At 41.8% G+C, this 13,177-nt stretch overlaps 1 protein-coding gene across 1 annotated transcript in view; it reads right to left on the reverse strand.

Annotated features, from left to right (window-relative positions):
* The window catches only part of SLC30A8 (solute carrier family 30 member 8), a 35,857-nt gene that overhangs the window by 6,909 nt on the left and 15,771 nt on the right, over nt 1-13,177 (reverse strand). The window contains exons 3-5 of the mRNA XM_045805627.2: nt 7,409-7,555; nt 4,966-5,119; nt 1,125-1,275 (exon numbers count right to left, since the gene is read on the reverse strand). Coding sequence (XP_045661583.1) covers nt 1,125-1,275; nt 4,966-5,119; nt 7,409-7,555 — 452 coding nt within the window. The remainder of the gene's footprint in view (nt 1-1,124; nt 1,276-4,965; nt 5,120-7,408; nt 7,556-13,177) is intronic.

Consider the following 13,177-nt stretch of genomic DNA (forward strand, 5'->3'; position numbering starts at 1 on the left):
GAGTATGAGCTGAGACCTCATTCTTGTACTGTCTCAACACCGGAGCCCTTAGCCTCAGGCTGAGACACCTGCTCCACTGCCCTTGATGAAGTTTTGTGCCACAGAAAAGTCCATGACTCATTACCTCTGAGAAACTCTCAAACTCCACTAACCAGTACAAGTTTGAACACTTTTGCCTTAAACATAAAGCTGTCAATGAGTAGTTAGTTGCTCAATTGAATTCAAATATGCCTTTGTAATTTTTATTTCTGTGTTTTCATTTTTTAGTGAAAATGATAAAGAGTCCCTGCTAACTGGATCATCCAGATTCAGACGGCAGAGCTAAATGCTCTTCTTCTCCGTTACCCCCCACCTACACCCCAACCCACTTCGGTTAGTTCTTAGCCTAACAGATCTGTAGTAAATGTTTGCCTAGGGCCACGGGTTCACCCAGGATCCATCCCAACTTCTTATTAACACCCTGATTTTGGGGGGAGAATTATCTTTCCCCCATTGTGGATGATATTGGTGGAACAGTCAATCAGGTGCTCTTCCTCCCTAGCCGAGCAGCAGGTATAAGACCCAACATTAGTCTGTTGGCCTCTCTTTCCCAGAAATGTGAATCTCCAGCAGAACGACAAGAAATGGGGGGAAAAAATGGGTTGAGTCACATTCATTTCTGCACTGGTGCCTGGGACAGAAGGTGGATAAGTTTCTGAAATCTAAGATACCCAGCGTTGCTCTTATTTCTACATTGATTTCTGTCCAAGAGCACATCCAGTAAATTTCAGCCAATAAATATGTTTTTGCTTAAGTAAGCTAGACATCTTTCCTGTTGCCTATGATCCAAGAATCCTAAGGGATCCATGGTCCCATTGCTGTTCACCTTAACTCCATGACAAAAGGAATTACTTTCTGGAAAGACTGGTAGCCCTACAGTTGAAGACATAGCACTTAGGAATTTGGAAAGTCCAAGGTTTCAGGCTTTGAATGTTTGTTTGTTTGTTTGTTTGAGCCCTGCAAAGCAATTGGTATAGGCAAATAGAGGCTGTCCACCCTCGTTTAAGTTAATAGTGGCAGGTCAGCTTCCGTACTACCTAATCTATAAACTTACTTTGCCAGTGAGTAAACGCAAACATCCTCACCTTAAAGTAGATAATGAGCGCGCTGGTCAACACACTGGCGCTCTGAAGTAGATGTCCAAGGGCGTGCGCAAACGCTGCTCGGACACTGGCATCAGTTTGCACGTTCTTGTGATCGTGGCTGGGGCGTCCTTGGTGCAGAATCACACTTAGCCTGAAAGAGAGAAGGGTGTTCTTGGCACCCATGGGATTAGCCCTTGAAAACCTATGCAGCGTAATGGAGAGTTGGCAAGAGCATGTATTATGTGGGGTCATGGAGAGTTGAAATATTATTGCTGTAAAATGTACTATTTTGGACCAATTTTGAAAACACACGTATCATAAAATTTTAAATTTTTACACAAGGACAAACAACAAAAGTTCACCTCAGTTTTCTCTTCCATCTACCCAATGCTACTCTGGTTCACATGAAAACTGGAAAGCATCACTTCCTAGATGAAACTATTTGACAATGACGAGGGGAAATATTTACTGATGGTCTACTGAATGTCAGGCACTAATAAGCTAAGCTTAAAGCTGAGCTTTGGTGGGAGCTAAGTAAATGTACTGGTTTCAAATGCAAAAAGCCTCAGAAAGGGGTAAAACAAAATAAGAAAATGTCACCAAGTTCAGATTTTTAAATATCTTTTATTTTACCTAATTTTGTGCATTTCTATGAGAACTTAAAATCTGAATAATTTCTTAATGGCCAATGATGATAGTCATGTGTTTGTATATATGCAGCTATTAACAAGAAAGTAAAATATATTAATGTATTTTAATTATATATATGTAAATATTTATGTAATTTAACATGCGAATGTACATAGAAATGTATATATATAAACATAAGTATATCTTATACACCCTAAGAGTATGAGCTGCAGCCTCGTTCTCTCTCTATGTATAACATCTTGCAAAATTTAACATCTCTTATCCAAGTGAAGGAGATAAGTATGAAACCCCATAAATTATGTACCTGATTTTATTTTGGAACGAAGGTTTAAAAAAATTGTTTAGTACCACATATCTCAGTCTATTTGCTGGTAAAGTGTCTGTTAAATCTCAGGTCATCACCACAAAGTGGAATGACTGCTATCCAGCAAGATTTGATCATTATATAATGTATCGTTTTTAGATGGTTGCCGCTAGGGCAGAAATTCACTCTTAATTAATAGTTACCACTTAAGAATCTTCAGGCAGCCTGATATGGCTGGCAGTTCAACATACTCCTTTCTAGGTCTGTTCATGTGTGCTTATCATATTGCCATTCATTCTTTTACTCATTTTATTAAAAAAAAGACTTACTTAGGGGCTCCTGTGTGCCAGGCACTCTTAAATGCTTGGGGTATAAAGGTGAGCGAAATAGACATGGTTCCTCCCCCAAGTAGCTTTAAGTATGATGGAGATGGCAGAGATTTTAAAAAGACCCAAATAAATAAAAATTGTAATTTTAGTAAGTCTACTAAGAACTGGTGCTGTGGGTAACACAATAAGGAAGTCTGATCTAGTTAGACAAAGCACTTGAGTCGGATTCAAAAGGTTATGTTAGAGTGAAATTATAGGCTAGAGGGAAGGGAATGTTCCAGGCAGAGAAAACTTAGTATGCAATAGCCTTAAGGCTCTATCAGTAATCTTTGTCCTAGAATCCCTTTGCAACTTCTGTTAGAACCTTCTGTCATGATTTTGGGTCTCCGAGGAATAGATTTATTCCCAAACTATGGTTCTGATATTTCTGTATTCAGACAACACAGCATCTAGCAACAATTGAAACCTATAATCCCAGTTCTGGGAAGAAACATTATAGTCACTAAGTATCTTAATCCATAAATAACTACCTACTTGCACAGGGAAGTCACCACTTTTCAATTCCCTTGTCTTCCTAAGTATGAGAAGCACCTGCAGCATTAAGGTCAAAGTTCAAAAGCACTTTCAGTAAAAAGAAAATTTGGATGGTATCTATTTAGAAAGTCAAACTTGATCATCAAGATTCTAGATTTATGGGGTAGTTAGCTAGGTGTATCCTTCGTATTCATGTAGCATGGACATAACCTATGTGACATGTGACTGTCATGAAATTAATAATATTTTCATTTTCCCTGCTGTCTTGTGGACATACTGTTCTTCTTATGCAAAGACAATGGTATTGACCCCAGTCAGCAGCACATGTGCTCTGCCTTATTTGTCTCCTTGTGGTGATAGATTTGCATTGATCTCCACACACTTTTTCTCCCAGTGCCAGTATGAAACACATTTTCAAGTTAGCTGGATGGAAATAGGGATCCACTCGGTAATAGCAGTCAAATACCACTCTTCTAATTGTTTAGCTTAGAGATTTTGAGCAATGATTTGCACGCTAAGAGGTAAGGAACTGAGGCAGGCACAAGGTAAGGGGATTAGAGTGACCTGAGGAGCTTTTTCAAAATGTACATGTTCAGATTTTCCTCTACTACCAGGGATTCCATTGTGCCCTCTCTTAAAAGATACTCTTTAAAATGTGATTCTTCTATCACTGTCTTCTTCACTTTCCTGTATAAGCCTACCTCATAGCATGTATCATGTTGCATTGCAAGGTAGATAGATGATACATAGTGTATGAGTCTCTTTTTTTGCTGCTATAACAAGTTACCCCAAAGCTTTTGTGGCTTAGAACAACATAAATTTATTATCTTCTAGTTCTGGAGGTCAGAAGTCTAAAATGGGTGTACAGGACTGCATTCCTTATAGAGACTCTAGGAGAGAATTCATCGTCTTACCTTTTCCAGCTCCGAGAGGTCACTTACATTCCTTGGCTCCAGGATCCTTTCTCTATTTTCAAAGCCAGCAATGCAGCCTCTTCGCTTCACTCTGACCTCAAGTGTCCCTCTTACAAGGATCTTTCTGGTTACATTGTGCCTGTCTGGATAACCCAGGAAAATCTCCCCATCTCAAAATCCGTCCTTAACTTAATCACATTTGCAAAATTCTTTTTGCCATGTAAGTTCACATACTCAGAAGTTCCAAGGGTTGGAATGTGGAAATCTTTGAGGGGCCATTATTCTGTCTACCACAGATGATTGATAGGTAGATGGATAGACAGACAGACAGATAGATAGATAGATAGATAGATAGATAGATAGATAATACAGTTTTAAGTAGGGTTGCCCAGAATTAAGCAATTAAATGGGAAGGAGCAAATCAACCAAAAAAGATCAAAGGCCTGGCCTCAAAACCCCCGTGTCACGAACAATCAAATAGCTCATTCGGGTAAGAGAAGAGCAATATGGTAATGACCACATATCCAGTAAGACATGATATGTCTCATAAGAATGAATTAAGATTGCCTGGATAAGAAAATGTACCAACAAGTGGAAACTAAAGAGAGAGTTTAACTAATGCAACTTAAGAAGGAATTTTCATGTAGTCACAATGATGCAAAGATAAAATAGACTGCTTTGGAGAGAAATAAATTCCCTGGTATTAGTTCTGTTAAATTATATGACACTAATGACTATTTTATAGGGATGGTGCAAAAGAGAATTGAAAAGTAGAAAGGGAACTGAAGTAAATAAAATTTAATATCCCTTCCAACACAGCCCTCTGGGAACCCATAATGTGTTCATGTAACAAAAACTAACTAGGAATAAGTCATATCCTGTAGGAACCATCAGTATGCACGAGAGAGCGGACTGGCTGGGAGCTCGATTCTAGGCCTAGTGGATCTAGATTCAGATCCTGGCTCTGCACTGCCTCATCCGCAATTTATTCAATTTACCATCTTCCCAAGTGGAGGAATAAAACAAAAACAACATCAGCAAAAACCCCACAATCTGCGTCCACACAGGGTTGAAGACAAGTTTTACGGGCAGCGTGGGGGGTAACTTACATGATGTTGGCTGCCACAGCACAGCCTGAAACCACCATCATCACAGTCGCCTGGATCTGGTAATCAGGGTACAGCAGGCGTTCACATGCCAGGTACACCAACACCCCAGTCACCACCCAGACACACAAGATGGACAGCAGGGCACCAAGGATCTCTAGGGATTCAAGCACACAGATACCCGCAAACAAAGAATTTGTGAATCACTTTAACCTCCCAAGAGTCATAACCTTGACGCACCCCCCCCCCCAAAGAGGCTTTAAACTGGTTCACTCAGTGATTCACAAAGCAAAAGTGTGGGTGGGTTTTAGCACTAAGATGAGACACTTTAATGTTGCATTCATAAAACACCAGCATCTGAGTTCATTATGCTCCATATTACTTAGTAATTTCTAGCAAATTTTTAAAGCATATTAATTGCTGTCTGCCATTGCTGTTTTCCTCGGGGATTTTAATTTAAACAGGTGCTAAAATGATTGAAACTTATTAGGAGATGAAATAATGAGACACAAAGAGTAAAATGTGTTTAGAAATTCTTAATTTCACCATAAAACACTTACAATTTGCCAGTACTGGTACCTTGTGTGGAATAAAATAGTAACAAGGGAAGTCATCAGAGGGCACTTGATGAAATGAGTTTCATTTGCCAGCCCAATGTATTATAAACACAGAGGTAAGCTCAGAGGTATATCAACACTGACTGCATTTTAAGAGCAACTGTATGGAAAAGAAGTATGAGTGAAGACATTTACATTAATATTTAAAGGTAAGATAGTGGTCAGTCTGCAGGCTGAGTAAAGCACCTTTGCTCACTTAGGCGTTCCTTAACATCTCACCCTGATCTTTAACTTAGCCTTGTAGGTAGGTCCTAAAAGCCTACGAGGGTCTAGAAATCCCCTGGGAGTCAGTGGCCAGGCATATTCGGTACTTTTGGCCTTCCCTCTTTTAAAGCAGAACAACGTAATGTATTCTTTCCTAGTGTGGGGCTATTGTTTCCCAGACTTGAGTCATGTACACATAACCTTTCTGATTGTTACCACATCTGCATACCACCTGTCTTATTAGCTACTTAATATATTTTTTAATAAATTCACTTTTTATACCTAGCATCTTCCTAAACCAAACCACCCATGAAGTTACATGTGTGACAAGCTAGTTCGTTTTGACCTATGTGTCTATAGCGGTGCGGCCTCATATGGTAACCGTCTTCACGTGTGGCTGTTTCCATTTAAATTAAGTAAAATTAAAAATCCAGCTCTTCAGTAGCCGTAGCCACATGCAAAGTGCTCTATATTAGGGCACCTGGGTGGTTCAGTGGGTTGAGCATCTGACTCTTGATCTCAGCTCAGGTCCTGATCTCAGGGTCATGAGCTTAAACCCTGAACTGGGCATGGAACCTACTTTAAAAAAAAATAAATAAAATTAAAAAGAAAACAAAATGTCCTATGGCCACATTTTACTCTATATTATAGAACATTTCTCTTGAAGCAGAGAGTTCTGCTGAACAGCACCTGTCTTTTAGAGCATCAATGCTCATGGGCTTCCATCACCAGGATGAGAAAATACAAGCAGTATTCTAAATTCTAAGTTCTGTCTGTGTTTACAAAACATCCTGTGTTTACAAAACAGCTTTGACCAGTAGTATCAGAAAGGGGAAAGTACATGTAAAAATGTGTACAGAAAAATGACAGGTACTCAGCCCAAGATACATGTTTTCCAAGCGTAGCACTGTTCAGGGACTGAAAAGCATCTTCAGATCACATTGTCACAAATTCTTTTTATTGATGTTTATTGCCTCATCTCTCCCTCTCCCTCTCCTTCTCTCTGAATGTTAAAGGAAAGGCATTTCGAAACACTTGTGATGATAAATTGTTTGGTGTGAAATTAGAACTTCTAGTAGTGTAAGCTTGAAAAACCACAGCCCACATTGTCAGTGTATAAGCTGTGGTCTGCATCTAGAGGCAGGTTTCATTGAAGGCTGGCTGTGTCCGCGTGCTGGCCACCCTTGCTCTGCCCTAAATTCTCCTTCGCATTCCATTCTCGACTTACCGTGAGAAGTTCTTCAATCTCTCTAGCTGTCTTGGGTTCTCTGTACCTTAGTTTGCAGAATGGTAGAACCTTATCCCCGTCCTCCCTCCCAGAGGCACAGTAGCTTAACGGATGGTATCCTGGCCGTTACCACACGCTGAGACCCTTGGGCTGGGGCGTTTGCTAACGTGATACAAAAGTTCTTGTCCTATTGGAGTAGAGGTAGTGCAGTTAACCTGGCTTTTTGCCGAATCAACATTGAGAACACGTGTTCCCATGCACACATCCTTTGTATTCTGTGCGCCGATATGCCTCTAAGGGATTTTTGAATGAGGCTCTGCTTTGTCTCTTCTGTTTTTATCCGTGGTTGGACTGTACAGCACTGCTTTGCCGTGAATGCTCAGTGGGTGAACTGTACCTGCCCGGTGCCATCCAAACGTCAGCTGCTTCGAAGGGGGCTTCGATGACAACCACAAGGAGAAGAGACTGAGCAGGAAACTGGTCAGGTCAATTAAGAGATGGGCAGCATCTGTGATGACAGCAAGACTCCCAGCAATGTGCCCACCTAGGGGATGCAGAACGTTACGTGGGACTAGGGCCCGAGAATGCAACTGGCTTCACATGCATACTAACCACAGTTGGTAAAAGATGCCACAGACTCACAAAACTTTATGAGAAAGGGTCTTAACATGGATTCAGTCTACCTCTTCTTCCCAATTTGACAAGGAACTGACATCAGATGTGAATATATAGAAATGCATTTCAAGGGAGCCACCGTTCCTGGAAGAGCAAAGGTACAGAGACTGGAACGTGTGGAGCACATTTAGAGAACATCACAGTTAGACGGGGACATAAGAGTTCCAAAGAATCCAAAAAGATGAGGCTGGAGAGGTGGGCGCTGGATTTGAAGACTCTTGCACTTGAGGCTGAGGACCTGGACTTCTGGTTTGTAACCCAGGGGTTGCAGTCTGGCACACAGCTGTGTCTGTATTTGACTTGTGATTTTACCATCATTTTTACCACTTCCTTCTACTCTACTAATTTATATTATCTATCCGAGTTCAGATCCCTATTATGAGTAGTGGGGAGCAGTAAAAGAAAGGGCAGGCACCTTCTGCGGGGGTCCTTGAGTGTAAATGACAACCCAATAAAGCGTAGGAAGAGAACCCAAGCCGTGGCAGTCCTGCCTTGCCTTTCTTTGTATTTGGTTTGCCTTCTCTACCTCCTTCTAGTTCTCCTTCAAGAAAAGACCTCCAGCCTCCAAAATAGAAATCAGAAGAAATTTCTGTCTCTTCCTTCCCAACCAGGGCTCATTGCTGGAGATCAGTATTTATTGCTCTTAATGCTTCTTCCCCAACAAGAGCTATTGCTGACCCATTGTCCTCCTGGCAGCTGTTTATTGCCTGTGTACGACGAGGCGACAGAGACTATCAGTCACCAGCCCCTCCATCATCAGACTCACCTTGTCTCAACTAATGATTTTTAAAAATTACATAGATGGCTCATAATTGCAATAATCCCCACAGACCACTGGCTCTAGCTGTAGTTAATAACTGGTTTGTCAGAGTTTAATGGTCTGAAGCAAAGTAGTCTTCAAGCTTGTTACTGAGCTGTCAGTGCAAAAAATCAGAATGATTCATTAGCCAAAAAGCAACATTTTGCTAACAAATCAGCTTTTCTTCCAGTTATCCTCTGATGTTGCTCTATCTGCCAACTCAGGTCTGATAATAAAGCTGTGTTAATAATGCATTATTTCTTACACGAAGAATGGCCACATGCAGATTAGCAGCCGTCCACCATCGCAGCAAAGAACGATGGTGACCATTCCAGGTGCTGGGCTCAAATTGTAGCCTAAGTCAAGGAAATGGAGTACTGTAGGGGCTCATCAACAGGCTTAGCTGAATCAGGAGGCAACTGAGCGAGAAAAAGAACTTGCTTTGGAAGAAGCATATTTATGTGGAGGCCCGGAAAGTGAGAACCATCTTGCAACCATCATTGCTACTTATAAGAACAGTCAGAAAACTGCGAGCAATCATGCTGAATCCTATGGAGAAAACTGTGTGCAAGAGGTAGTTTCTGACTGATCTTGTGTTTGCTTCTGAAAGCCAGGGGTAGTATTGACAATGAACGCAGCCGTCCAGCCGGTATTACTGAGCCCTTGCTGTGCGCGGTACAGGGGTGGGCTATACAAAGAGAAACAAAGTTCAACACATCACAGTCTCTGTCTTCAGTGATCTCATTGTCGCACATTCACTGGGCTGCAGACATGTGCAGTGGGCTAGAGGATCAGAAAACCACTCTCCTTGGGAGCATGAGGAGGTTTCTGCACAGGGAGGGATAAGACTGAGCTAGAAGGGAAGGGTTTCTCAGGAAGAGGTAAGAGCAGGAACAAAAACAGAGGGAAATGAAAGAAGATGGCGCCTTTATGGAAAAGCGAGAGGTGTGGAGTGTTGGAGGAATAACCAGAGATGAGAGTGGACATGTGGGTGGGGGACCCACTTGCCGGAAACTATGTCAGGGTAAAGAATTTGAATGTTGTCCTATGGGATAAGGGAATCTACTATGATTTTGAGGCAAGGTTGCGACATACTCAGATCTGTGTTGAAGAGAGGGATCTTTGCCGGCAATGTGGAGGCTGACCTGGAGGGAGGAGAAGCTGGGGGTTAAGGCACAGCAGTAATAGCCAAGGAAATACGATGAAGGCAAGAACGAAGGCAGGAGCGCTCATTTATGGATTACTGACAAGCTGGAGAAAGCAGTGTACTGGTAACAAGACAGGAGAGGCACTAAGGACTAAGTTCTGGAAACGCAGTCTTCTTAGGGCCTGTGGGGTGAGAGGACATCAGGGAAGCCACTGGGCCTGCATCTCCTACTCCCCTCAGGTTCAGAGTGGGTGTTAAGTGCACATGACATGCTCTGTGGAGAACAGAGACATAGTGACCGGAAGAAAAGAAGCAAATGTCTCCCTGACAACATTAGCCTGTGTCCCATTACTAGATGACACCACTGTCTGCTATTAATTCATATTTTTAAAACCCTTTAACTGTCTTATGAATAGCATTATTATACTCTATAATAGTATATTAATAATATAGTAATAGCATTATTATACTATATAAAAACAAAATTAGACTATCAAAAACTCAATGCATGGGGTTATTACTTAACAAGTATTTAAAACACACCACAGTTTGCATAGGCGTGTTTGGACACTTCTTAAATTTTTCATACCAGGAACCTCAAAAAATATAAGTGGCCTAAGCGTCTGAGACACACTGACTGTAGGACAAAGTTAGCCTCCTTACTGGTAAAGCTTGTGGTCATCAAACCCCCCAGCCATCGCCGTCTCTAAGGAAGTTTTATACTCTGAGATACTTACTATCTTCCCCAGGCGGCTCCCAGCTCTGTTTTCCTGTCTAGCCGCCTCCCGCGTCCTCCCTCTGTGCTTCACACTCTAAATAGTCCTCCTTCAGGATGTCTCTCTCTGACCATTCCCAATCGCTTCCAGTAATGGCCGTCCTTGACCTGATTTTTGTGAGCTCTCAGTGTCTATATGTCTGTCTTTTGAAATAGGGATACACTTTTACATAGGCATGTTAAGGCCTTTCCATAATTAGGAATTTTTACAAGTCGTCAGGAAGACGTCCCAATTCGACAGGTTCAAAGGCCCCTTGACAGTCGACACACTAATGCTCAGAGCCTGTTTAATTCCTTCCACCAACCTGCTCTGTGGCCAGTTCTCTCTGGAAACACAGCCCTATGACCTGGCTCTCCCCTGTTCCAAATGTCAGTTATTCCGCGAGGCCTGCAGAATTAATCCAGATTCTCCAGCCAGGCCTCATGGTCTTTCTTGAACCCCAACTACCACTCTAGTTCTATTCTGCACTCGTCCTGTTTTATCTTCCATCACTGACTTAGATAGATCTTCAAGAGGTCCAGTTGTAGGTCATAGATGCCTAAGTCAACCGGGCTTCAACCACAACGCCCAAATGATAATTTATTGGCTCACACAACTGAGAACACATCAGGGTGGGACTGGATCAAGTGCAGCCTAATCCTAAGGTTCCAGAAACGTTTGGGGAGCTTTGTTCTGTCTCTGACCATTGCTATTTATTGTCTTGCTGAAGACAGACTACCTCACCCTTAGCAAGAAAGGTTGGACTCTGGAAGCTCCAGGTTTACATCATTTCAGCAGAGTATTTGTACAGGATAGAGAACTGTTCTCCCCCGCCCCCCGCCTAGCCTCCCTATAAAAAAGACCCAGAGACTGAATAATCTCTCTTGGCATCTCATACCCAGCCTTGCCTCTGAGATTGAGTTTCTTGGTCCAGGAGGACCAGAACTGCAGTGACCACAGTGAGTAGCAGGAAGCTTCCTGAATAGGCAATCCCTGACCGCTACAAACAGTGGCCCCCAAATGCAGCTACACATCAAGAATCACTTGATTTGCTTTCTAAGAATACAGATTTCCTGTCCTATTGCCGACCTACCCACTTAAAATCTTCCCAGACCAGGCTGATATTTTCTACCCCCTGGACCGCAGCAGTAGTCAGGTGCTTCTCCTCAGGACCCTCCCTCTGGAAGGCCTTTTTCGTCTCCCTCTTAGCCACTTTTCAGTTCCTACACAAACTTTAAGTCCTGTCTCAAATCCCATACCCTGTATGAGGACCTCCTGGGTTCCCAAAAGTGACCTGAGAATCACAATCGCTTTCTCTGACCTGGTCAAGAATGGCTTCAGGTGAGGTCTGGTTGGGGTCCTGAATGAAGATCAGGGTTTTGATGAGTGTGGGAGATGAGGAGAGGCCTTTTCCATTCAAATAAGAAGACATAAGCAAAAGCTACAGAGACTTTAAGATACAATGGTTATTTTGCACAGGATGGATAAATAGCCAAAACAGAAGAGTCATGTAGTGACGTAGTACAAGAAAGAGATTGATAGTCGGTTTGGCAGCGACATGGTGGAATGATTTGAAAGTCAAAATTAGAATTTTTCATTTCTTCCAGAATGCCAGAGCATTCGAATATGTTGATCTCTTTTCACTCAGGGTAGCCAAGTGGGCCCTAGCACAGAGGGAGCCCCTGAACCAGCCTTTCCCAGCCACAACACACTTGTGGGTCTACCCCAGTACTCAGTAATGTTTTCTGTGCTTGCCGTGATGGGGGAAACGTTGTGAAGCACTGAACTCGACAAAGAGGAGCCAATGAAGAATTCTGAAGATGGATTTAACACGATGAGAGCAATGTTTTAGGGAAATCAGTTCAAAATCAATGCAGCTGAAATTCCAAATGAGTCTGTCAGTATCCACTTAATTCCTTTACTGACAACATCACTTTCTTCTGGCTCTAAACTGAAGCCAGATTAGAACTTATGGACTAATTAATGATTAAAAATGAGAGGGAAGTGGGAGATTGATTTGCTTAGTCCAAGTGAATAGATTTTCATCCCCCCTCCCCTAAAAATATAAGTCATTTTAAAGCAACATGACAGGGCATAGGAAAGGTACAAGGAGAAAAATGAGTTTTATGAATGAGAGACCATCTCATTTCAGACTGTTGATTAGACATCAGCTGGGGAGAAGACGCCATCTGTTCTCAGCATCTACATGGATTCTGGGGAAAGCAGAGGAAGAAAGTAGCGGGGGGAACAAGCCAGTTTCTACATCTTGCGGAGCTGTGTTTGCATGCAGTGGTGCCAGGACTTTGTCTGGAAAGCTATGAATTTCCAGAACATCACCTTTCTAAGACACATTTTGAATAGTTTTTTTTTTTAATTTTCCATTTTATCCATCTCTTACATGAGCAATAGAATACTCTCCACAATCTTAGGAATTTAACTAATAAAAAGGAATATACCTCTGGCATAAATGACACCAGATTTTCCAAGTGAATTTTCAAATTGGAACTACTCAAAGTAAATTCTTTGCAACTTCATCAAGCTGTGATGTTGGTTCCTTCAAAAGACTTACCCTGGCTCTAGAAATTATATGGTATCAATTGTTTTTATATAAATCTTTGACTGGAAAGTTATTTGTCAACCCTGGATTTTTCTTGGACTGGATGAGTCTAAGTTCTTTTCCAGTTTTCAAAAGGTATAAAAGTCTGAGTATGAATATAGAGGCCATAAGACTCCAGCTGTTTAAGAAACCAATTAATTCTGATTGTTAGCCATGATTGTGGCTAACCAAAC

The sequence above is a fragment of the Ursus americanus genome, chromosome 9 (assembly GCF_024610735.1).
Source record: "Ursus americanus isolate L20-20 chromosome 9, mUrsAme1.1.p, whole genome shotgun sequence".
Taxonomy (NCBI): domain Eukaryota; kingdom Metazoa; phylum Chordata; class Mammalia; order Carnivora; family Ursidae; genus Ursus; species Ursus americanus.